At 53.8% G+C, this 21667-nt stretch overlaps 5 protein-coding genes across 5 annotated transcripts; 2 read left to right on the forward strand and 3 right to left on the reverse strand.

Annotated features, from left to right (window-relative positions):
* Positions 1 to 256: 256 nt before the first annotated feature.
* Positions 257 to 817, forward strand: J4E93_006444 (uncharacterized protein; the record flags this gene model as incomplete). Its single annotated transcript, XM_049344357.1, has 1 exon — positions 257 to 817. The coding sequence occupies one exon, from the start codon at positions 257 to 259 to the stop codon at positions 815 to 817; it is 561 nt and encodes a 186-aa protein (XP_049198792.1).
* Positions 818 to 4003: 3186 nt separating this feature from the next.
* Positions 4004 to 5771, reverse strand: J4E93_006445 (uncharacterized protein; the record flags this gene model as incomplete). Its single annotated transcript, XM_049344358.1, has 2 exons — positions 4004 to 5396; positions 5446 to 5771. 2 exons carry the CDS (start codon positions 5769 to 5771, stop codon positions 4004 to 4006), a joined length of 1719 nt encoding a protein of 572 aa, XP_049198793.1.
* A 4494-nt stretch (positions 5772 to 10265) lies between these two features.
* Positions 10266 to 11358, forward strand: J4E93_006446 (uncharacterized protein; the record flags this gene model as incomplete). The annotated part of the gene is made up of 1 exon (XM_049344359.1): positions 10266 to 11358. A coding segment is annotated over one exon (1093 nt), but the record flags the coding sequence as incomplete, so codon positions are not given.
* A 1426-nt stretch (positions 11359 to 12784) lies between these two features.
* J4E93_006447 (uncharacterized protein) lies at positions 12785 to 14059 on the reverse strand (the record flags this gene model as incomplete). The annotated part of the gene is made up of 2 exons (XM_049344360.1): positions 12785 to 13872; positions 14056 to 14059. 2 exons carry the CDS (start codon positions 14057 to 14059, stop codon positions 12785 to 12787), a joined length of 1092 nt encoding a protein of 363 aa, XP_049198795.1.
* A 1635-nt stretch (positions 14060 to 15694) lies between these two features.
* J4E93_006448 (uncharacterized protein) lies at positions 15695 to 21334 on the reverse strand (the record flags this gene model as incomplete). The annotated part of the gene is made up of 1 exon (XM_049344361.1): positions 15695 to 21334. One exon carries the CDS (start codon positions 21332 to 21334, stop codon positions 15695 to 15697), a length of 5640 nt encoding a protein of 1879 aa, XP_049198796.1.
* Between the last annotated feature and the right edge of the window lie 333 nt (positions 21335 to 21667).

Raw genomic sequence — 21667 nt, forward strand, 5'->3', positions numbered from 1 at the left:
GCTTGACTGTCTTGTTCCTTCTCGAGCATTGTGTTGCGTGTTGCTGCACACCAAATTGATCTACCTCCCCCACAACTAGCGCCGGCATCGTCGGTTCCAGGCCAGGAACTGCTGTTCCCCCAGACGACGGCCCCCCAAACACGCCAAATACCAACACCACCACTTTGCTGCCAGCGCGCATTCTCGCGGCCAGTGTCGCATACTGCTCGACTTCACCATGCCGGCCGTACGCGATCCCCTCAGCTTCCTCGCTAACATGGCGCCCCGCGACTCCAGCCTGAGCTCCCGACAGCCAGCCTTCGACGTGCCAGCGATTGTCTTCGATGCGCCCAAGACAGCCCCCATGGCCAAGCGACAGAACGTTATATATGCCCAGCAGGGTATAATACCCACCTACTACAACACCGACGGTCCCGAGCCCGGTACCGTCGTCGGCATCGTTCTCGGCAGCGTCGCCGGCTTTCTCCTGATCTGCTGGCTTATACAGTCTCTCATGAACACCAACAACAAGACCGGTACAACCACAGCCATGGCCGGAGAGGAAGAGATTGTAGTGCGCAGACCACGACGCAATTCACATGGCGGACGCTCGTCGCGACGCCGGTCTGAAGTCCGCGAGATTAGCAGGAGCCCGAGGCGGAACAGTGGACGCTCGCAGATCATCGTTGAGGAGAGGAGGGGTGCGCCACCGAGAGCGAGGAGCATCATTGTGGAGGGACGGCAACGCGTTCCGGGCGATGATGTCGTCGAAGTCATCGAGGAACATGATGAGTACCGCGAGAGGAGAGGCGCCCGGAGAGGCCCGGGATACCGGTGAGTGCTTGAAATGATCTCCTCTGAAGACGTAGATTTACTAATGCATCCAGGTGAACAGATACTAAACAGTAACTCCATCGCGCCTCATACCATCCACCAAACACCCAATAACCTACCAACATCCTTACGTGCGATCACTACCCACCGTCGCACCACAGATACCCCCCAGAATACCCCTTTGCTTCTATCGCGTTCTTGTTTTGCAGTAATTATACCGATCTATCTTCTTCTCTGTACCATAATACAGGTCTCTTCCTTGATACTTGGCGTTCAAGCGGCGGCATTGAAGGCGACGACATCCAGTTTGAAAGTGAAGGAATGTGCAAAAGGTTATGTTAACGCATGACGCATCATGTATAGCGAGACGCGCCTCTGATTTGGACGTATGGGAAATGATGGATGAAGCTCTTGTTTTCAGATGAATAGTCAATATATGATCCACGGGATCGAATTATCAGTAGCCGGCTGGACCTCACCATGATGACGGGGTCGCTCATTCCTCGTAAGGTCGCTCACCTTAGTAGCCCCACTTTTTGCTGGACTACTGTAAACAAACCGCGACACTCTACTCCCCCGTCCCACAGTTCGTCTTCGAGCTCAGCAGGCCCATCTAATAACACGCACTCAGAACGACGGCCGTCCTTTGCGCGCAGCAAAGGTAAGCATTGGCTAGACCGTCCGCTCAAGAAGCTCAACTAACATGTCTATAGATGGCTGCGTCTGGACACATCGGGCTGTTTGGCCTCCCAAGGGAGCTGCGCGACATCATCTACGAGTATGCACTTACCGAGCAAGCTGGGCTCGTTCTCACGGAACCTTCTCCCTCTCGTCTCCGTGCAGCAGACAATCCGCAAGGCCCCGATCCGAATCTACTCAAGTTCGTTTGTCGTCAGCTGTACGCCGAGACTAGGGGCCTCGGTTTGAAACACAACAAGTTAACTTTCCCCGGCCCATTCAGCTACGAACTATTCGACAAGTTCACTAAGAAGTACTGTTCGGCTGCGACTTTTGGTCAACTTCGACGTGTCGCGATCTTGCAGACGACATGTGGCAGACTGCACACCGAATTGCAGGGGGCGGATACGATCAGCAAGAAATATCCAGCTCTGTCCGTGGAGGTGCGACTTGATTGGCTTTCCAACCAACAGAGTTTCCAGGGTTGGTGTTACTGGGGCAGCGTGGTCCAGCGTGCAATAAGAGGCACGTTTCCTGTTCTTGCCAGTGCAGAGCTCAGGGATAGCGCGAGTCGCGCGGCACACTATCGCTGTGCCTCTCGGGATGGCTTTTGGGCGGATTCGACGGCTGTACAAGTGTTTCCTAGGAGTTTCGACGAGGATGAACTCAGGCGCACTGCTCCGTACTCTGACATTGATGATGTCGATGATTGGGTTGCGCAGTGTAAACAGTGGTTCCAGGAGGGTTTCTGAGTCGTTGCCAACGCTTCCTGGATATCACGGCGCGTCTATCAGTGAAACGGCGCAAATATTTAGCTTGGACTTGTCTTTCAGAAAACATTCCAGGGCCTCCGGCTGCCAGAGTAGATAAGCAGCCATGTCCAGCTTCTAATGGCTTTCGCGATGATGGTCGCCGAGTCTAGGAATTGATTAGGGCTCATACTGCACAATTCCCTCAACTCTTCTGCTTGATTTGACGTCTTCACTCCATTCGCTGTGACGTCACATATGCAATTGCTCCTTCCATATGAGTCTCTGTGATCCGCCAAGCCTCAGAGCAAACGGACTAGTCCCCGTCAGACAACAACACTCCGACTTTACTCACCTCTCTGCTTCTCCTCGTCCTCACACTACTTACTGTTTCCGTCGCCGACACTCAGTATGCGCCTCGCACCCTCACAGCCAGTCCCCACGGGCGACTCAGCACCACCATCGGCTCCAAATCGCCTGCTCGCTCTACCGAGAGAACTCCGAGATATCATCTATGAGTATGCACTCACTGAGCATAACGGCCTGCTCCTGTTTGAGCGTCGCACACTTGGAGAACCCTACAGCTCCCAGAGGATCTTCGAGGGACGCCGTCCGACTGACCCCGACGTCGAATCTAATCGCCTGAAATACGTCTGTCGCCAGCTATACCACGAAACCAAGGGTCTGGGTCTGAAACTGAACGTTCTTGCTATGCACTCCAAGCGGCAGGTCGAAGGCTTCGTTGCGTTTGTCGATACGTGTTCGGTCCGTCAGCAACAGTGTATTCGGAAAGTCACACTGAGTGATGCGTTGTTGGGTCACTCCCAATATTTGGGCACTTGGGACAAGGCCGCCGAGATATTTAGGCCATACGGCGCGTCACATCCTTGCATGACGATTGACTTGTATGTCAATGCCCTCAGCAAAACCAGATCCACCGCTCACTGGTTCATCTTGGTTGGAAACATTCTGTATGCTAGGCACATGCACGCAAACCATGCAGTTGTCCCTGGGATTCTGCGCCAGATCACCGTCCGCATAAACGATGATCGGGTAAATCCGACCCCCAGTCATATTCGCATATTTCCTGGTGTAGAACCTGGCCACATTATCCATCCTGTCTTCAGTGAGGACTCCTTACAGAGATATGGTGAAGAACATCTCAAGATATGCACCCAAGAGTTCGAGAAGTGGCAACGCGAGGGCATCTAGAGAGCTCGTGGTTACGCTGGAGAGGTGCCGGTTTGTTACTCGGGAAGGTCGACGCTAGTGTCGTTGCAAAGGCTGCTTCTACCTCAGGTATATTCTCCTAATGATTCTTGGGGTTACGAAATGATTTGCTAACTACATAGACTCCGGTGTGTATCATGAAAGCTCGGAACTTGCGCTGTAGGGCGTAACCATCACCTGGATCCGGCTGTTGCAATATAACGATCTGGATGGACTACCTGGGACGGGAGACGAGTGGCATCAAAGTGTCGGAGATGATTGCGGTATTATGGAGGCGAACAGAACTCGACGTAGTAGTCGAAGGTCTAGGGCTGAGAGACGAGAACGATATGAAAAGCATTCATGCACCATGAGAAGACTGCAAGTGATTTGATGATAATATATTGAGGGCTTGCACTATATTGGCACCCTCTTTCCTGTCCTACATACGGACACTCATACTGAATTACAACTGATAAATTTTAGGCCGTCACAGTCCACTCCAAGCGTGAACACATCTTCTCCGTCATAGCCTCATTCCCACAACCAGTCATCTAGACCTGGTTCTCATTGCGCTCAGCAGGCTCCAAGATACCACCGTGGGTACCAGCCTGCTCGGCCTTGCTGAAGTTGCGACCACCAGGACCCATGTGCAGCCTGTCGGTGTCGACAAGACCGTCCTTGGCCAAGCTCGACGCATCCCACTTGGCGCTGGTAATAGGGTTGACGTGAATCATGTACATGGTGTCGATCTCCTCGAGCGAGCGGCCCTTAGTCTCAATCATGAAGAAGTAGACGATGAAGAAGAGCAGGACGAGGGAGACGGCGAAGACGAGACCGTAGAAGTAGTCGATGCGGTCGGTGACGAGGGTAGAGCAGAAGGAGATGATGAAGTTGAAGAGCCAGTTGGACGCGGTGGCGAGACCCATGCAGGTAGCGCGGTAGCGGGCAGGGTACAATTCTCCGACGATGGCCCAGACGAGGGGTCCCCAGGTGGTGGCGAACGCGGCAATGAACAGGCAGGTGAAGACAATCATGACGTTTCCGGCAGCGGGCGTGCTCTGGGGAAGGTTCTGGTCGAGGGCGTAGTGACCGACGAAGGAGTAGATGAAGAGGCACATGGCCATCCAGGCAGCACCGACCATCATGGCCTTTCTGCGGCCGACGTTCTCGACGACCCAGAGACCGAAGATGGTAGCGACGACGTTGACGGTTCCGAGGATGATGGAGGTGACGTATGAGTTGGAGAGGCCGGTGGCGGAGAAGATGGTTGTGCCGTAGTAGAAGAAGTAGTTGGCACCTGTCAACTGCTGACCGGCCTGGAGGACCATACCGAGCAGAGTGCGGTACAGCATGCGGGGACCGGTGAAGATCTCGTGCCATGGGTGGTCGCCGCCAGCAGACTCAGCCTCGAGCTTCTCTTGAATCTCAGCAATCTCGGCGTCGATGAAGGCGCTGTGCGGGTCGACACCGTTGAGACGGGCCATGTTCATGCGAGCCTCGTCGATCTTGCCCTTGCGGTATGCGTAGCGGGGGGACTCGGGGAGGAGGAGGATGGTGCTACCGAGGATGATGGCCCAGAGTGCGGAAAGACCGTTGGGAATGCGCCATTGAGGGCTGTTGACATAGTCCTTCTCCGTGCCGTAGTTGACCATGTATGCGGTCCAGATACCGAGGGTGATGAACAGTTGGTAAGAGGAGACAGTGGCACCACGAATGCGCTTGGGGATCGATTCGGATTGGTACATGGGGACGACGGTGGAAAGAGCTCCGATACCGAGACCGGCAGTGAAGCGGCCCATGGCGAATTGAACCCAGACGTTCTTGCTGGTGATTTCGATAATGACACCGATGATGTAGAAAAAGGCAGAACCGGAGATGGTGAGACGACGACCGAAGGTATCAGCGAGAGGAGCTGAGCCTAAGCATCCGAAGAGAGTACCGACACTGGGAGATTGTTAGACGCGTTCATCCCGTTGCGGAGGAAGTGACTTACGCAAGAAGACCGACAATGGCACCAGAGCGGACAGCAGAGAACTCGTTGTTCTCACCGCCGAAACGTGCCTTGAAGTCGTCCATCTCGAGGAAACCAGAGATCTGTCCAGACTCATATCCGAACATGAATCCACCGATACTGGCACAAGCACCGAGGATAACGGCAATGGCAGGCACGCGGCCCTTGGGCTCGAGATCCGCAGCCTGGACGGTCTCAGAGTTTCCCCTAGGAGGTGTGTCCGCAGGAGTGGCGGTGTTGGGTGTTCCCTTCTCGTGGATCTCCTCCTCGGTCGCCTTCTTCTTGAAGAAACGCGACATGACCGTCATCTTGGGCGCGTGGTAATTAGGAATCAATAGAGAAAAACAAAAGGGTATCGAGCAAAAGTCGAGCTGGTCTGCAGCGCGGGGTATACGTCTCAAACAAAGCGAGCTGGAGAGAAGCTGGAGAAGAGGAGACCAGTGTGGGCTATGAGGAGAAGGCTGCACCGTATAAATAGCAGAAAATGCATGCGGAGACGGGTTCGTAGGGTCTATTGACAGTGGAGCCCCAGTGTCAGTCTCATCCGCATACCCATCCGACTAACATTTTCCAGAACGCCCTAGCCATGGAGGCGAAAGGAGATACGCTCGCACGAGCGCCCTGACAACGGAGGTATGATGACATCGCATCGTGGAGCTGGAGCTGACAATGGGGCAGCCTGTCACGAGCACGCTCGAGCCGGAGAGCTGCCGGTCGTGAATTTTCTTCATCGCGTAGTATCGGAATGGTCACTGGACACGCCGAGAAGCACAGACAGTTGATAGTGCAACGATCGGCCCACTGCAGCTGTTGCAAGTATACCACCCTTCCGGTTCTGGTGGATTGTTCCTTGGGGTCGTATACGGGGTCGTATAGTTTCTGATCTTGCCCCAGTGACTCCAGTATCGCGTGCTCCAACGGTTTCCCCTCACATGGCTATTGTGGATGGTGACGTTGGGGTGCGCTTCAGTATCGGCGAACTGCTCCATCCGAGTATCCAATGTTAGACTTCATCCAGCCGGCCTATGAGATAGCTTGGAGCTATCCGGGATGTTTCCTTATGCAGGGGCATAGACGCGTCTATAGCGCAGACGAGGCTGACAAGTGCTTCATATCGTTGGACAATATGCAAGACGTGTACGCACGGACGCGACGGCACTCGCTAGCTTCCGCAGAGCCTCAAGTCGCGTTGGATCGTTCACACCGGTTCGGAGTCCATCTGGTCGCCATTGGATGGTAGCCGGAACGAAAAGGTTATCCTAGGGCTAGGGCAGCACGTTTTTCGTCCCAGGTAGCCGGTGACAGGTGCGCCAGAGTTTCTGCATTCGAAAACCGGGGATGACAGCTCCTGCGGGTTGTCCAAATTCTTCGCGGAGCGCGGTAAGTCCAGACTGGCGACGTCAGAAGTCCACTCCTACGTCACTGCGACTTTTCTTCGCTGGCAAACTCATGCGCGCATTCTCGGTGTCGGTGGTTCCAACTTGGCAGGTTTCCCAGCAAACGCCGGTCTTGGCCGACGCGCGATAAAAACCTCATCTCCGACTCCGAGGTTGCAGCGCTAGCGGCCCGCTACGTGCATCGAAGCGTGAAAATCCTGAGCCAAGAGTCCTGAAGTCTCTGAGAAATACGGGTCCGTGTGGATCAATGCGAGAGCATCGTGAGATGAGCAATGTGCCATGTGCCGGCATCCAGGTCACGCTTTCGCGTCGAGATTGTGAGACCGGGTGATGTTCGGGAGACCGAGGGGTTACCGGATGTTGGGAACGGCAGTATGTGGGATGACGATTGTGGTGCGCATGTGGGGAGACACGTTGATGGAGTCTCCAGATACGTCTACGATGGTTAGCTTTGACTCCTGACTCCGTATTATAGTAGACAGGTACCCCGTGGGTGGTGTGAGTATGGGGTGCCGACCGCAAACAGAACGATGCGTGATGTGACAAAACAAGCAAATATACGTACCAGTCTCAACCATTCGATTGAGCGCACCAATGCCAAAGAGTCATTTCTCTTAAGCTTGGTAGCAACATGTCGCCGTCGTTCTGAAAAGAGCCAAAGAGACGTTCGACCCCGTGGGGAGCGCGACCTCTTATACAAATTACTTCGGACGGCTTTCCTCCGGCTGTGGAGATGCTTCGACCCCAGAGAGACGCCGATCCACCAATGAATGATGTAGTCCCGTGATGAACGAGCCGACTGCCGTTTCTTTTGCCTAATGTACCGCCTCTTTTGAGCCTCCTTTCACCCTCTGCCTGAGTCGAGAAGCGCGAAGTCTTCCCGCATGTCGGATGGCATCCTGCTTTGGGAAAGGTTCAGGCCACCTCCGCAATGCGCGATGCTGCCGTGGTGAATGTCGCATTGGAGCCATGAAAGCGGTTGTCGTGCTGAACAGGCTGCTAGAATGACGGAGACTGTAGCATCATTGTCCTGACGCTTGCGTGCGATGTTTGCTCTAACTCCAGGTGTTGCAAAGCGCGTGTGCATCCATTTGCTTCGGATGGGGCGGAATGGGGTGTGGAGAAGGAGCTCTGGGGTAATGCGGATTAGTTATCGCCAAGCGCCACTAGCTACCAAAAAGGACATGACAGCGTGCTTTCCCTTGACACATATTTTGTCCAGTCAACGCATAACAGCACTGGAACTTAGGCGATGCATACTCCCTACTCATTGCACTCGTTGTTCGAATGATATGCGTTGAATCGCGATGCCTGACACTCTGCTTCATCACGATACTAGCCATATATACCCGGTCCCGGCGCATGGTAGCTAAGTCTCCAGAATAGGTCACAGTGCACGTGCAACTTTCGCGCGGGCATACTCACATCATGGATCAGGGATTGGGCGTCTCATATTCGATGTACCTACCTGATTGACCTCATGCTAGTATCGGCGTGTTACCTCGGGTGTGAAGAACTCGAGAAACTCTAGCACTGTCCAGGCATCTCCAAACTCTCGTTATACAAGCGCTTCTTTCCGGCTGTCCTTCTTGCTGCCAAATCGCCACGTATCTCCACGAATAACGTGCCTCAAATGCCGTCTCTGTACCACTCCCTGATCTGCGCGACCCAATCCTCGAACCCCTTCTTCTTCCGGGGATACGAGTACCGCACTTCGGCTTCATCGTACTCGTCCATCGGATAAACCTTGATGTTTTTCGAGAGCAGTCTGCCTCCTGCGCAGGTCCAGTCCCTAATGGTTGTGTTCTTGTGCATGTGTCTTGCCATCTTTCTGATTTCGCTTGCAAGACCTGCATCAACCTGGATAGGAAGCTTTTTCCTTCGCAAAACACGCTGTAGCGCAGCTCCAACCACAAGCAATCTGCGACATCCAAGTTCCTTTCGTAGAGCTTGCGTAAAGATGGCCACTTCGAGCTGCGGATTTCTCCGGCAGAAAAACACGAAATGATCAAAGGGTACATCTGAGAGAAAGCGGTCTCCTTGTCGATCATGCTTGTAATACATAAGTTGCCGAGTTGCAGGACCAGAGGTAACGGCAAGGGTATTACGGGAAGAGTCGTCAAAGAAAGCGTCAGCCGGCGAAACCCCCATCCAAGCAGTCTCTATACGAAGCTGCCGACAAGTGTGCTTGAGTTCATTGAACTGGTGGAATATTCTTGCATGGGTCTGACATGGTGCCTTGTGAAGATAGCCAATCACCCGTAGCGGTTTTGAGTTATCCAGTGCGTACCCGTAGATCTTGTTGCGTATCTCGCCAGGTAGTCGGAGAAGTGGACTATGGAACTGAGGCAGGATTGGTTTTGGCACTAGCAAAAGTGTTAGTGACGTAGCCGTGATTGCAATAGGTAAGATTACCCGCGCCGCTGCCCTCGGCACTCGCAGTCGCCATTGACTGAGCTATACTGTTAATTGCTGTTGTTGTTTATCGTTCTTGAAATGCCAGGACAAAGAGTTTTGAGGTTGCTAGGGCGGAATCGTGTAGGGAAGGCAACAACAAACAAGCAGGCTACGCGAGGGTCGAGCGCACTGACGCGAAGTGAAGGTAAGTCGACGAACTACTTCTCGCATGGTGACGTAGTATGGCATTGACTTGATGAGAACAGGCAACAGCACGTTAGTTATCATACCTATCGTCTAACAACATGATCTCTAGAGATTACAATGTATAATTGCAGAATGCAATCAGGTAGTTGGTCGGTTTATCTTCACAATTCCTCGATTCTAGAAAAGGGAAATATTACCTAGGTACTTAGCTATTCACCTGGACAGGCACCAATGACATCGGTTACATGGTTTGTCTCATGAAGCTCATCATATCTCTCAGAACGTTTCCCTAGTAGGTATCATCCTAGTATGTGCAATGCTCATCCGCGCCATTGATCTCTGGAGATGAGTGTGGGGACGTGATTAGCGTACTAGCGCCTTGGCGAAATCGAGGCGACTTTCAGCACGACACCAACATTTTGACTCACCATCGACATCCACACCGCTGCGAATGACCATGAACACCACCATGGCAAATGATCCGCAGCAACAATTCGGCCAAGGCCTTGGAAACGGTGGCGATCGCCCACCCCATCAGAAGCAACCTGGCGATCCACAACGTGGACATTACGCGGAGGGTCTCCGCCCGACTGACGCGCTGACTATCTTCAAAGATGCAGGCGTAAAAGGACACCACACGTTGTGCATAGCATGCGGACAGAAGGCAAACCTGTCGCATCGCAACCAATGGCGCAAATGTCGAGGTGGCTGTGCTTTGAATCCCACCCATCACCATCCCGGGCAACCCTGCTCCGACTTGATGCGGGTTGCTAACGAAGACTGGTGTTTCTCGCATGTCAGAGAATCGCTGAATGCCGAACGTGACGCAGCTCGTGACCCAGAGCACAAACAGCGCGCAGAACAGCGAAGAGAGCAAAAGGCTGACGCACCCAAGCCCGGTTCCAACCGGCCGCCTCAGCAGTATGGCAGGCCGACTTCCCCTCAAGGCCATTCTCAGGCTCCCCAGATTGACCATCTTCAAGGCTATGGGCAAGCTTCTACGCTGCCTTCGCGATACCCCGACAACCAGAGGCCGACTCAAGGTAGGCTCTTTGGTGACTACCAAAACCCCGATCATGATGCCGGCCATTCAAACAGCAGCTACGGCGCTGGATATGAGGTATACAGTTCTCGAGATGTTTCTGCTGACCCTAGGCATGTGTACGACGGTGAGTACTCAGCCCAAGATGGTCCAATCCGCAAGCCCGACTTCCGTGAGCGGAGTCCGCCAAGGGAATCACTCCCAATCCACGGCAGCTATCGTGATCGAGCGCCTTCGACCGTCCGTGCTACTCGTGAGCCACCGAGCTCAGAATCGGCCACCGAGCGCATGGCCAAGATGCTCGCACAGCGCAAGGCAGAGTCGGGTTTCCCATCTGCTCGACTGGCTCGATCGCCCACACAAGCACAAGGTGCTCAGAGCCAGGTACAGCCGGATCTGGAACGCAGGTTCCAAGAACAGCGTCTTCAAGCTGCTACCACCGCTATTGCAACACTGCAGCAAGAGGCGACTGCTGCAAACACGAGGTATGAACAGCTGAAGACAGCACATCTCGCCCTGATACAGCAGGTGTATGAGGTGACGCACAACGCAGCCGTTGCATTATCCGCCCTAGCACCACGTGCTCACATCGCGACGCCGGCTGAGCCGCTTAGATCTAACGTCCAGCAGCCCTTACCTGATCAGAGCGCTAGTTATCAGAGCAATGACTTGCTATCCAGCCAAGAGGCCGAGTCGCTGCAATCAGCACCTGGTATTGGACAACAGATGGCCTCCTCGGGCTTTGGTAACGGTGCTACTCCGACAGGAGAGAGATTTTCCCCATTCCAGCCGTCTTTTAACGGCACGCTTCCCAAAGGCGGCTTTGGTCAAGCGCCAGGACGAAGGAACTGATAGGGGCTGGAAGGGTTGGATGGAGGAGGCGGAGGGTGCAGGGCAGATAGTTACTCTGCCATGTAGTTAGCATGAATGTAAAGGTTTCCGGGTAACGAATGTTGTTCTTTTCAGGCACATGTGGAGAACACATGGTGGACAACATCTCATGTACGTGAATAACAGTCCCATGACCTTGATCACGATAGCTACCGCCCATCTAACCACGCTCCTCCCCCAAACTCCACCCTACCATCTCCATCGTCCGCTTCACGTCCGCCCCAAAAACCAAATATCATACCTCCCCGTATAATTAGGCCCCGTATGTGTAAGTGCAGGCCTTGGAAACTCCAACCCAACCCACTGCTGCCAATTCGACCATCTCACCCCGCACCCCAACCTAAACACGAAATTCCCTGGAAAAGGCTGCGGCTCAAACGCATGGTCCGACCACGTCTCAGCCATCTCGTCCAGAACCCTATCGATATCGTACCAAGCGCTGTAGTATCCGGAAGTGGTTTCTACCCGTTTGCGAGCTATTTCGTAGGAGAAGCCTGTGATGGGGACTTTGGATGTGTCGTTGGATATCTTTGGGTCTATGGCATGGAGGAATGTCTGGATTGAGGTGTTGGGGTGTTGGGTGGCGAATGTTACAAGCTGGGCCATACATGGGTCGAAGATGTCCGTTGAGAAAGGACTCTGTCGGTATGCGATGCGCTCGTGGACGTGGATGCGGCGGATGCCGTTGAGCTGCTCGGGTCTGGAGCCAGCAATGTATCCTGCACATATGCTAGAAGCGGATTCGGGGGTGTCTTTGCGGAGAGGGAAGATCAATTCCGGACAGCGGGTCGGCGGTAGAGCTGATGTCTCCTCGTAGAGTTGTTTACAGACGAATTTCATTTGGTTTAGGTCCATCCGCAGTTTTGTCGTCGGGTCTTCGAAGATCAGACGCTGATGTAAAGCTCCATCTTTGAGATATGGTGCCATGAGGATAGCCTCGTCCGTTTCGAGAACGTGAGCGTAGACAATGTTGCGGAGCTCCCCTGGCAGTGCGAACAGCCGGAACGGGCCTGGCGACTCATCGTAGGAGTTCTTAGGTTGGCCTGGTGAAGCAGTTCCTGTTTGGGTTGCTGATGACACTGCAACATTCGACTGAAAGGGTGTATGTTGGGCTGGAGAGCTCGTGACAAAAGGATAGCCAGCATACTCAAACAATGAGGTCAGCACGGGCCGAAATACACGCAGTAGTAGAGAGCTCATGACTGTCAGACGTTGAAGTGGTGGGTTGAGAGGGAATATGCTTTGTCTTGCTGAGTGTAAGGATTATGAATCTCTGGAGTGCTCTGTAGAAAGCATCCAAGCCTTCTTCTATGCGCACGAGCTCTGGAAAGGTCGGCGTACTTCTAGGCGGCAACAAATGTTTGATGTCAGCGTCCGTTAACTGCAGTCACATCACCAAATCACCAGGATTCACTCCCTCATCATTCGCCACAATCCCGACCTCTCTCTTGAACCGTGACAGCCAGTTCGGGAAATCTGCAGGAGTCTGGTTCCACGGGTCGTCGCCATCATACATAATCCATCGTGCTTGATGCTGTATCTCCTCATCGGAAGGGACATGGCAATTCGGATTCTTCGGTGAAAGCGTCGATGCCGCCCATCTCCGCATGTCGCTGTCAAAGATCCGGTAGAAGTTGGTGTCGTCGGGTAGCAACGATCGCAAACGACCGTACATGTCCGTTTGCGCTGTAGATTCGGGTGAGACTATGGGCTCTTCCGAGAAAGTGGGAAGCGTAGTGAAGTAGTCGTGGGTTTGCTTGGATGGACTTGCAGTCCCGAGAGCGGAAGTGGATGCTTCTTTTGAAGGCGAGGCTGGCCACGAGAGGTCTAGTAATTCGCCCAAGCCATGATCTGTCGGAATGTTGGTGGAAACAACATCAGAGATACCAGCGCGTTGCTTGAAGAGTGATATCCAATTCGTGCCCGAGTAGATCCCTTTGACGATCCAATTGGCGAAGACATCGGATGGCGTACTAGACTCTTGCTCCATGCGTCGAACAATCTGACATGCTTCATGATGCAGTTGCGCATCGTCCAGTGCCTCACCCGTCGCCACGCGCTGAGTCACGAAACCACGAAGCTGCGCCTCTAGCGGACATTGCTCGAAGAGATGATCCTTGGCATTGATACGCAACGGAAAATGTCGGCTCTCGCGGGAAGATCGAACGGGCTGGAATCTCGCGTGTTCAGTCAGCTCATGTGATGACATCATCAGGTCTCGTAGCCATGAGACTTCGTGAAGATGGTTTGTGTCTGGACCGTGCATGACGGAAGTAGTCTCGGCTGCGAAGATGATGCGGCAGGCTTCTAGCTGCATCGCGTCATTGTCTGGCAAGTACCCATGTTTGTCAAAATATCGCTGGATGAAGAACTCGATTTCGACTTTGAGCAGTTCATATGCGTTTGGTGGTGTACCCCAGGATGGGTCGCTACCTTTCATGGGGATGAGAGTACCTCTTTCCCAATCGATGAGATCTGAAAGATGTCAGCATTCATACACCCTCAATGAGCAAGCCAAGGTCATCGTACCAGGAGGAATAGCAGTCTCGACCAACGGTATAACGGACGCATCAAACCCCCAATCACCTTGCCAACTGGCCATCGTAACACCAGACTTGAAATGGTCGGCAAGATGATCGGTCCTTTCCAGCCACGTACTCATCGTCGTACCGCAAAACCCGCATCTTGACCTTACATCAGGTATAGGCAGCATCCAGCGCGCCATCGACCACTCGGAGAACTCGACGCCGTGCACCAAGCGCAAATGCTGAACTAGATGATCTTTCCGGTGGAAGGTGCGTTCCTGTAAGCTCCTTTCCTGACACGCCGAGTAGTGGTGCGCTTCGATATGCTTGTCATCTGGTCGTACCTCGCCGCAGAAGACGCAGCATTGCTCCCCGATCGACTCCTTGGTAGTACGAGAGCCTTGGAGTGCGCAGATCCATCTCTCCAGCGGTAGATGAAGTGACTTCTCGTGACGTTGCCAATCGTACTTAGTCTTGAAGACCTCGGTGCAAAACGTGCATTGGTACGGCATGCCGATGGGTGCAATTTTCTCCGTGTCGAGACGGCGGCGTCGGGTGGTCCGCTTCTTGCGCGGTGCGCGGCGTACTTTGAGGGACGTTTGCGAGCCTGATGAGCAATGACCCGAGAACTCACTCGATTGAGAGGTTCTTGCACTGCTTGCCGAGGACATGGCGTAAGGTGATTGCCAGGGTTGATGATACGCGAAGTCTCCAGCATCTTCATCTACTTACAGTCAGCATTACAACCTCGTAGGATAGTCAGTCACTTACGCGAAGTAGAAGCCATCGCACGCGCAATGTCGCCAACAGCAGCAGGTTCATGCTCCGGCGGCGATTCCACCCAACGCTGCATAGGGTCTTTGTGATTGGACGCCATTCTAACAGCTGGAGTCCCAGGTCTTGGGATGATATCAACCGGAGAAGTGGGCGAGTTCTTGACTTGCGGTGAAGTTGGACGGACACTTTGCACCTTGCCACGCCGACGAGCATTCGCGAACCAATTCGTAAGCTGTGCTTTGTTCAATCCTGTGCAGTCTTGAAGAGCCATCATCTCGCCCTCACTAGGATAGGGATGCTTTTGATGAACAGTAAGCCAGTCTTTGAGTGTACGGATGACTTCTCGTGAGAAGCGACTGCCAAGCTTAGGTCTGGATATCGATGCGCTTGGCGGGAATGGTGACGAAGAGGCGGTGGAATGATTCGAAAGATCAAGAAGTGACGGATCCATCATCCAGGTCTCACTGTATTGAGAAGACGCCGCGTTTGAGGCCGCCAGTGCTTCGGAGAGGCCGGCGAAGCTGCCATCGTCTAGGGCGTGGTCTGAGGCGAACTGGCTATTCTGAAAGGCGAAGAAGGCATCGAGATCAGCTGGGCTGTCCATGTCGATGGTTACTCAAACGTCGCGAAACATGGAGAGAAAGTTTGCGGGGTAGGAGGGTTGGTTCACTGGGACGCGCTAAGTCGTGTTCGTGCTAACCGAAGAAGGGAAAGCGTGCATGTCAAGTACGCCTTACAGACACGCTTACCGGGCCAGAATCCTCTCAAGTCACGACAACGTAGGGAAAAGCTGAATGGGTTTGCAGCCTACCTCGATAAAAAAACATGCAAACTAGGTGACCCAATGTCGACGTAGGCTCTACACCCATCTCACACAGGGACAAAACGGAGGGAACGACATTCCATTCCTCTACTTATCCAACTACCTGGTATCCAAAGAAGCTACTTTCGCTGGCACATCCCATCCGCAAGACGACTCGCAGTCAGCCAAAAGCCTACCACTGATACGTCTCACACTTGACGCTCTTGAACCTATCCTCCACACCCAAGTCATCAACCCACTGCTCTCCACCCCTTGAATCAATGCTCATGGGCGACTTGTCCTCTCCACCTCCACAGCCAAAGTCGCGGTACCACTTACAGTACGCGCCGCCATACTGAATAATCGAGACCGGGCCCTGATCCGCAGGAGCAAAGTTGGCGCACTGCTGAATAGCGTTGATGGCGTTGTCGGTGCAGAACTGGTAGTGCGCTTGGTGGCAGACTGTTGTTGAGCCTGGGGGCCAGTCGCGCTTGGTGACCTCGTTCGCAGTCACCTTAGAAGCTTGACACTCCACGCTCGCAACCAAGTTGGTCTTGACCCCAAACGTAGTGTGATCCGTGGGAGTCGATACGTACTGCCACGCTTCGTGCGAGCAGCCGGCTTCAAGGTAATACTTGCACCATGTACCCTTGGCTTGCATGATGAACTGGGACTTATGGGCGACCTGGGCCGGAAAATTCGTGCATTTATTTTGGGCGTTGATGTACCAGCAGCCGGAGGCATGGTCTTCGGAGCAGGCGAACACTTCGCCTACCCGGATGGCTCTAGGGAGTGTCCATGCGGGTGGCGAGTCCGTGGGGAGAGAGTCGCGCTTGCTGATATGGTTGGCGTAGATGCGCGAGTCAATGTTGGTGATCTTTTCGATACGATGGTCGTGGGGAATGACTTCCATCTCAGATGTCACACCGGGACCTCCGCACACCACACTCGCGAGATCCTTGAAGTAGGTCCCAATAAATGCACTCGGATTGTCTGGCGCCGATGTGTGATGGAAAACCTCATCACTATCCTTGCACCCAGGCTTGTTGTAGTACCAACAATACGACCCCTTAGCCTGCTCGAGGATCATGACGTTGTGCGCGGTGTTCGAAGGGAATTCTAAGCAATCGTTGAGTGCATCCATGATCCAGCAGCTATCGGTTTGCTCATACGAGCAGGTGAAAAGGCTGCCGACTGCGAGGTCTACGGGGCTGTACCCGTCCCTGGGGTATTCGGTCTGGGTAATTGTCATGTCGGTAGCTGGATCCGGTGTGTTGCCTGTCGAGGCCGCGGAAGTGATGAGAGCTACATTGGACGGTGAAACTTCCTCTCGCGCAATGATCTCGGCGTGGGGCTGTGTATACACACGCATACAAATGACGTGAGTAAGCCTCTTGCCAATCTCCGAGGGCACATCGTGGACACCACCACCCCCCTGGCCCGACGCAACAAGGAAAATGGGGCTCTTGGATACATCGCAGCCGTCCTTGTAGAACGAGCAGGAGACGTTCTGGGGGACAGCCACAGCGAAGAGATCATGCGCAACAGAGTCGCCAAGCGGGATGCACTTCTTGGCGTCCCAATCGTTGATACCAAGCTGGGAGGTGCTGCTGAAGAAAAAGGCCATGTATCCAATGTCAGCCATCGTCTCTAGTGCTTCTGGCGTAAAGATTGCAGCTTGGGGCTCAGTACGCATGCACATGAAATGAGTAAGCTGCTTGCCAACGTCGGAAGGCACTTTAGAAGCAACATCCCCCTTGTTCGAGTGAAGCTGGTACAGAGGACCCTTGGCTACATTGCAGCTGTCCTTCCAGAACCTGCAGAGGACGTTTTCGTGTACGGCCACGGCGAAAAGATCATTCGCAATGGAGTCGCCAAGTGGGATGCAGGTATTGGCGTCTTCATCTTTAATACCAAACATGGCAGTCTTGCTGAATACCCTGGCAATTTCTGGACCATCCAAGTGTAGAGTCGTCAGTGCCGTGGCGTCGACAATGGGTGTAGTAACCGCCTGCGCATTGATAGTGGGTGAAGTTTCCGCTCGCGCATCGATAACCAGTGTAGTAGCCGCCCACGCATCGATTTCAGCATCAAGAGTATGCTTCTTCCCGCAAGCGACGTGCGAGATGTCGCGGCCAGTATACCCCGGGATATCCACATGCAAGGTACCGGGCCCAGAATTCGAAGCGCGGAAAATCGGGAACTTGGCTATATTGCAGGCATTGGTGTAAAACACGCAGAGAATACCGGCTTCTAGCTGTACTCCGACAACGTCATTAGCCACATGCTTGCTGAGCGCAACGCAGTCCGCATCGTTGTCGTCATAGATGTACAAGTCGGCTGTATCGCCGAAGACTCGGGCCATCTTCGTCTTCTGGGCTGTTGTTTCGAGAGATGTATCATCCGCTCGCGCTTCGACGTTGGCCCAACCGTCTTTCTTCCCGCAAAGGACGTGGGTGATCTTCTTGCCAACATCCGCTGGCACGTCTCGAGTAGTGAACTGCTCCTTATCGGTCGAAACGCTGAAGACGGGGTATTTGGCTAGGGTGCAATCGTTGTCGTAGAACACACAGAGAGTGTGAGCTCCAACAGTTACCTTGGTAACATCACGGGAAACATAGTCTCCTAACGTAACGCAGGCTCGGCTGTCGTGGACAGACGTGTAGCTTGTGCTGCTGAAAATTTGTGCAAGGGTTCCCGAAGATGCCGTTGTAGCATCCGCTCGTGTCTCCATCGCATCATGGTGTTTGAATCCGCAAATGACGTGGGTAATCTCCTTGGAAGCATCTGCTGGCACGTTTCGACTGAAGTACCCCTCCGTGGTCGAAGCGGTGAAGACGGGGTCTTTGGCTCGACTGCAAGCGTTGTTGTAGAACACGCAGAAAGTGTGAGCTCCCATTTCTACCTTGGTAACATCATGGGACATATCGTCTTTGAACCGAACGCAGGCTTTGTCGTTGTCGCTGAGAACAGCCATGTTGCTTGTGCTGCTGTAGATCCTCGCTATGATTGTTGCTGAAGCGGCCGCCGGGCTCGCTTCAAGAGATGTAGCATCCGCTCGCGCCTCGATCTCAGTGCGAGGAGCCTGGTGTTCACAGATAACGTGAGTAATCCTCTTGCCAAGGTCAGATGGTACCGGTTCATCGACATAGTGATCGGCTCCGACGACGAGAAGAGGGTCATTCAGACAACCGTACTCGGAGAACCTGCAGGCAATGTTACCAATGACAGCCGCGCGGGTGACGTGGTAAGCCGTTGTAGAGTTGAGTTTGATGCAGTAATTGATGTAGTTCTCCCGGACGAGAAGAGGTCCACCGTTTTCGGCAAAGACAGTCGCGACGGTCCGCAAGTTGGCGTTCGTAGTCGTCTCGGTCGCGCTTTCGATCGCGATAGACGTCGCTTCGAGAGAAATAGCATCGGCTCGCGCATCGATCTCATTGTGGGGGGCATTCGAAGGCCCACAGACAGCGTGAGTGAGTTTCTTGCTGACATCCAAAGGCACAGCGATCCTGGTATAGGGGGTCTCGCTCTTTGCAATGAAGAGAGGCTTGATACCGCAGCCGCTCTCGTAGAACCTGCAGAGGGTATGGTCGACTAAGGCTATGTACGTCAAATGACGAGAGACCCCGTCGCGGAGTTTGATGCAGAGCCCAGCGAAGTTCTCTTGATACTCGAAGGTGTGGCCGGTGTCGCTGATGAGTCGTGCGATGGGCCCCGACGGTTCTTCGGCCGCGATAGATGGCGCCTCGAGAGACGTATCTGCCTCTCGAGCTTCGATCCCAGGAACGTCGCTCCGCCGGTGGTCGCCCTTATAACACTGAACATACTTGAACCTAGTCCCGTACTTCGCATCGATATTGAAAATGTGTTGCTTATTCAGAGTTTGAGCGATGTAGATGGGTTCGCCCTTGCAGTCCAAGTGGGGGTCATTGTAGAACCTACACATCAGACCTGAATCTTGAAGGAAGGAATCGACGTTATGCGTGACACCTGCGTTTAGCTCCAGGCAGGCACCCAAGAGCTTATTGGTCATGAGTTGGCCTGCGCCATGGCCGCAGACAACCAAGTATTGATTATCCGGGCCCGGGTTCACGCAGGCCCAGTCTGGTGAAACGTCGGCGTCTGGAGAGGCGTCGGTGTCTGGAGCGACTACGATTTCCAGAGCGACCAAAACCTCCAAAGAGGAAGAAGCATCGACCTCTCGAGCTTCAATCCCACCAGTCTGGTACCACGTATCGTCCCAGCGACACCTCACATGCTTGATCCAAGTTCCCCACTTCGAATCAATATCGAAACGATATTGTTCTTCCCGTGTCGTGGAGTGGAAAATCTGTTTGCCGGAGCATCCGTTGCTACTGTCGTAGAAGTCGCAGGTCATATTCGCGTCTTGTAGGAAACTGTCGACGTGAAGCGCAACTGGGTCTGCCAGCCTCATACAGTCTGTCTTGTGAATTTCCGGGATCTGTTGGGCGTAGGCTTGAGAGCAGACTAGCAGTACCTGGTAGGCTATGCCTGGGAGAGGTTCCTGGCAGGCCCAGGCTTTCTTTGCGAATTTGGCGTCGATGATTTTCTCCGGTGACTCGGAAGGAGCATCGGCCTCTCGAGCTTCAATCTCACCAACGTCCCTGCGCCACTGACCAATCGTGCACATGACATACTTGATCCGCTTTCCAACCTCAGGATCAATCGTAAAGCTCTCCTCTTTCTCGTAAGTAATGGAGGTCCCTTCGATGTTGCCATTGCACGCGTTGCTGTCGTCGTAGTACTTGCACTGAATGCGCGCATTCTGAGTCATAGTTTCGACGTGGTACCCAACGTTATCGGTCAGCGACACACACTGGTTCATCCACCCGTTGGGGATGTTATTGGCATTACCACCGCCGCAGATAGACAGGAAGTAGTGGCTCGCATCGGGGTTCATACAGGCGGAGGAAGATGCAACACCCCTGCGCCACTCACCCTTCTGGCACTTAACATACTTGAGCTTGTTTCCGACCTGGGGTGGATACGAAAAGATCTCGATGTCCTTTGAAGTATTGTCGGAGTACGCTTCAAAGTTGCCATCGCACTCGTTACTGTCGTCGTAATACTTGCACATGATGTGCGCGTTCTGAATAACAGTGCCGACGTGTTGCCCAACGGTATCGGACAGCCGCACACACGCGTTCATCCAATTGTTGGGGATCCAGTTGGCGTTGCCACCGCCGCAGACGATCAAGAAGTAGTAGTCCGATCCGGGGTTCATACAGGGGGATGGGGACCAAGATGAAGTGTCTTCGGGTTGGGTGGGGTTGAGGTCATGGAGAGGAAGAGCGTCATCTGCCTCGGCGTGCTTGATGTCTTCTGCTTCCAGGACCGGAGAAGCATCATTAGCCCTCACCTCAAGCCCACCACTGCCTGATAAAGTCGGCAATGCACCACACTGAACATACTTGATCCTCTTCCCAAGATGCTCGGGGATTTGTTCATGATGCTGGAACGTAGCGACGAGAAAGTCGCTGTTGCAGAGGTCGCTGTCATCGTAGAATTTACACATGAGCTCAGGGACCTGAGCCGTGGAAGTGACCTCGTACGCAACGCCGCCAGTGAGTACACCGCAGACGCCAGGCCAGGTGTTGGGGATGGTGGAAGCGGAGCCGTGGCTGCCGCAGATGGTCATGAGCCACTGGTTGGCGGGCTCAGCCATGTTGCAGCGGGGAAGGAAGTCGGGTGTGGCGATCGAGGAAGGCTGGGAAGTCGCGATGAGGGAGACGGCAGTGGCCTCGGGAGTAGGAGCGGCGAAGGCAAGGCCGGCGAGACCGAGCAAGCCAACGACGAGATAGTGAGCGCGCATGATGACTGCCACACACAATGTTAGAAATCTCACTTTTCTCCGCGAATAATGAGGTTACCCACCTTCGTCCAGCCAATCGCTCTTGACAGACCGACGCGGTCGCTAGCGAAGCGGATAGATGTAGTAGCGGTTGTAGAGCTTCCGCGCAAATGATGGGGAGGCGTTCGCAGCCAGTAAGAGAGGATGAGTAGAATTGAGAAGGGTAGTAGGTGGGTGGAAGAGAGAAGACAGGAGGTGACGGGCGGAGGACTTTATCCCTAGTAAGAGAGCGGTGGGAAGGCGCTCGAAGGCCAGGCGGGCGACAAACGGAGACCCAGTCAGTGAGGGGTGGGC

Source organism: Alternaria ventricosa (assembly GCF_023758065.1).
Source record: "Alternaria ventricosa strain BMP 2768 chromosome Unknown scaffold_10, whole genome shotgun sequence".
NCBI classification, from domain to species: Eukaryota; Fungi; Ascomycota; class Dothideomycetes; order Pleosporales; family Pleosporaceae; genus Alternaria; species Alternaria ventricosa.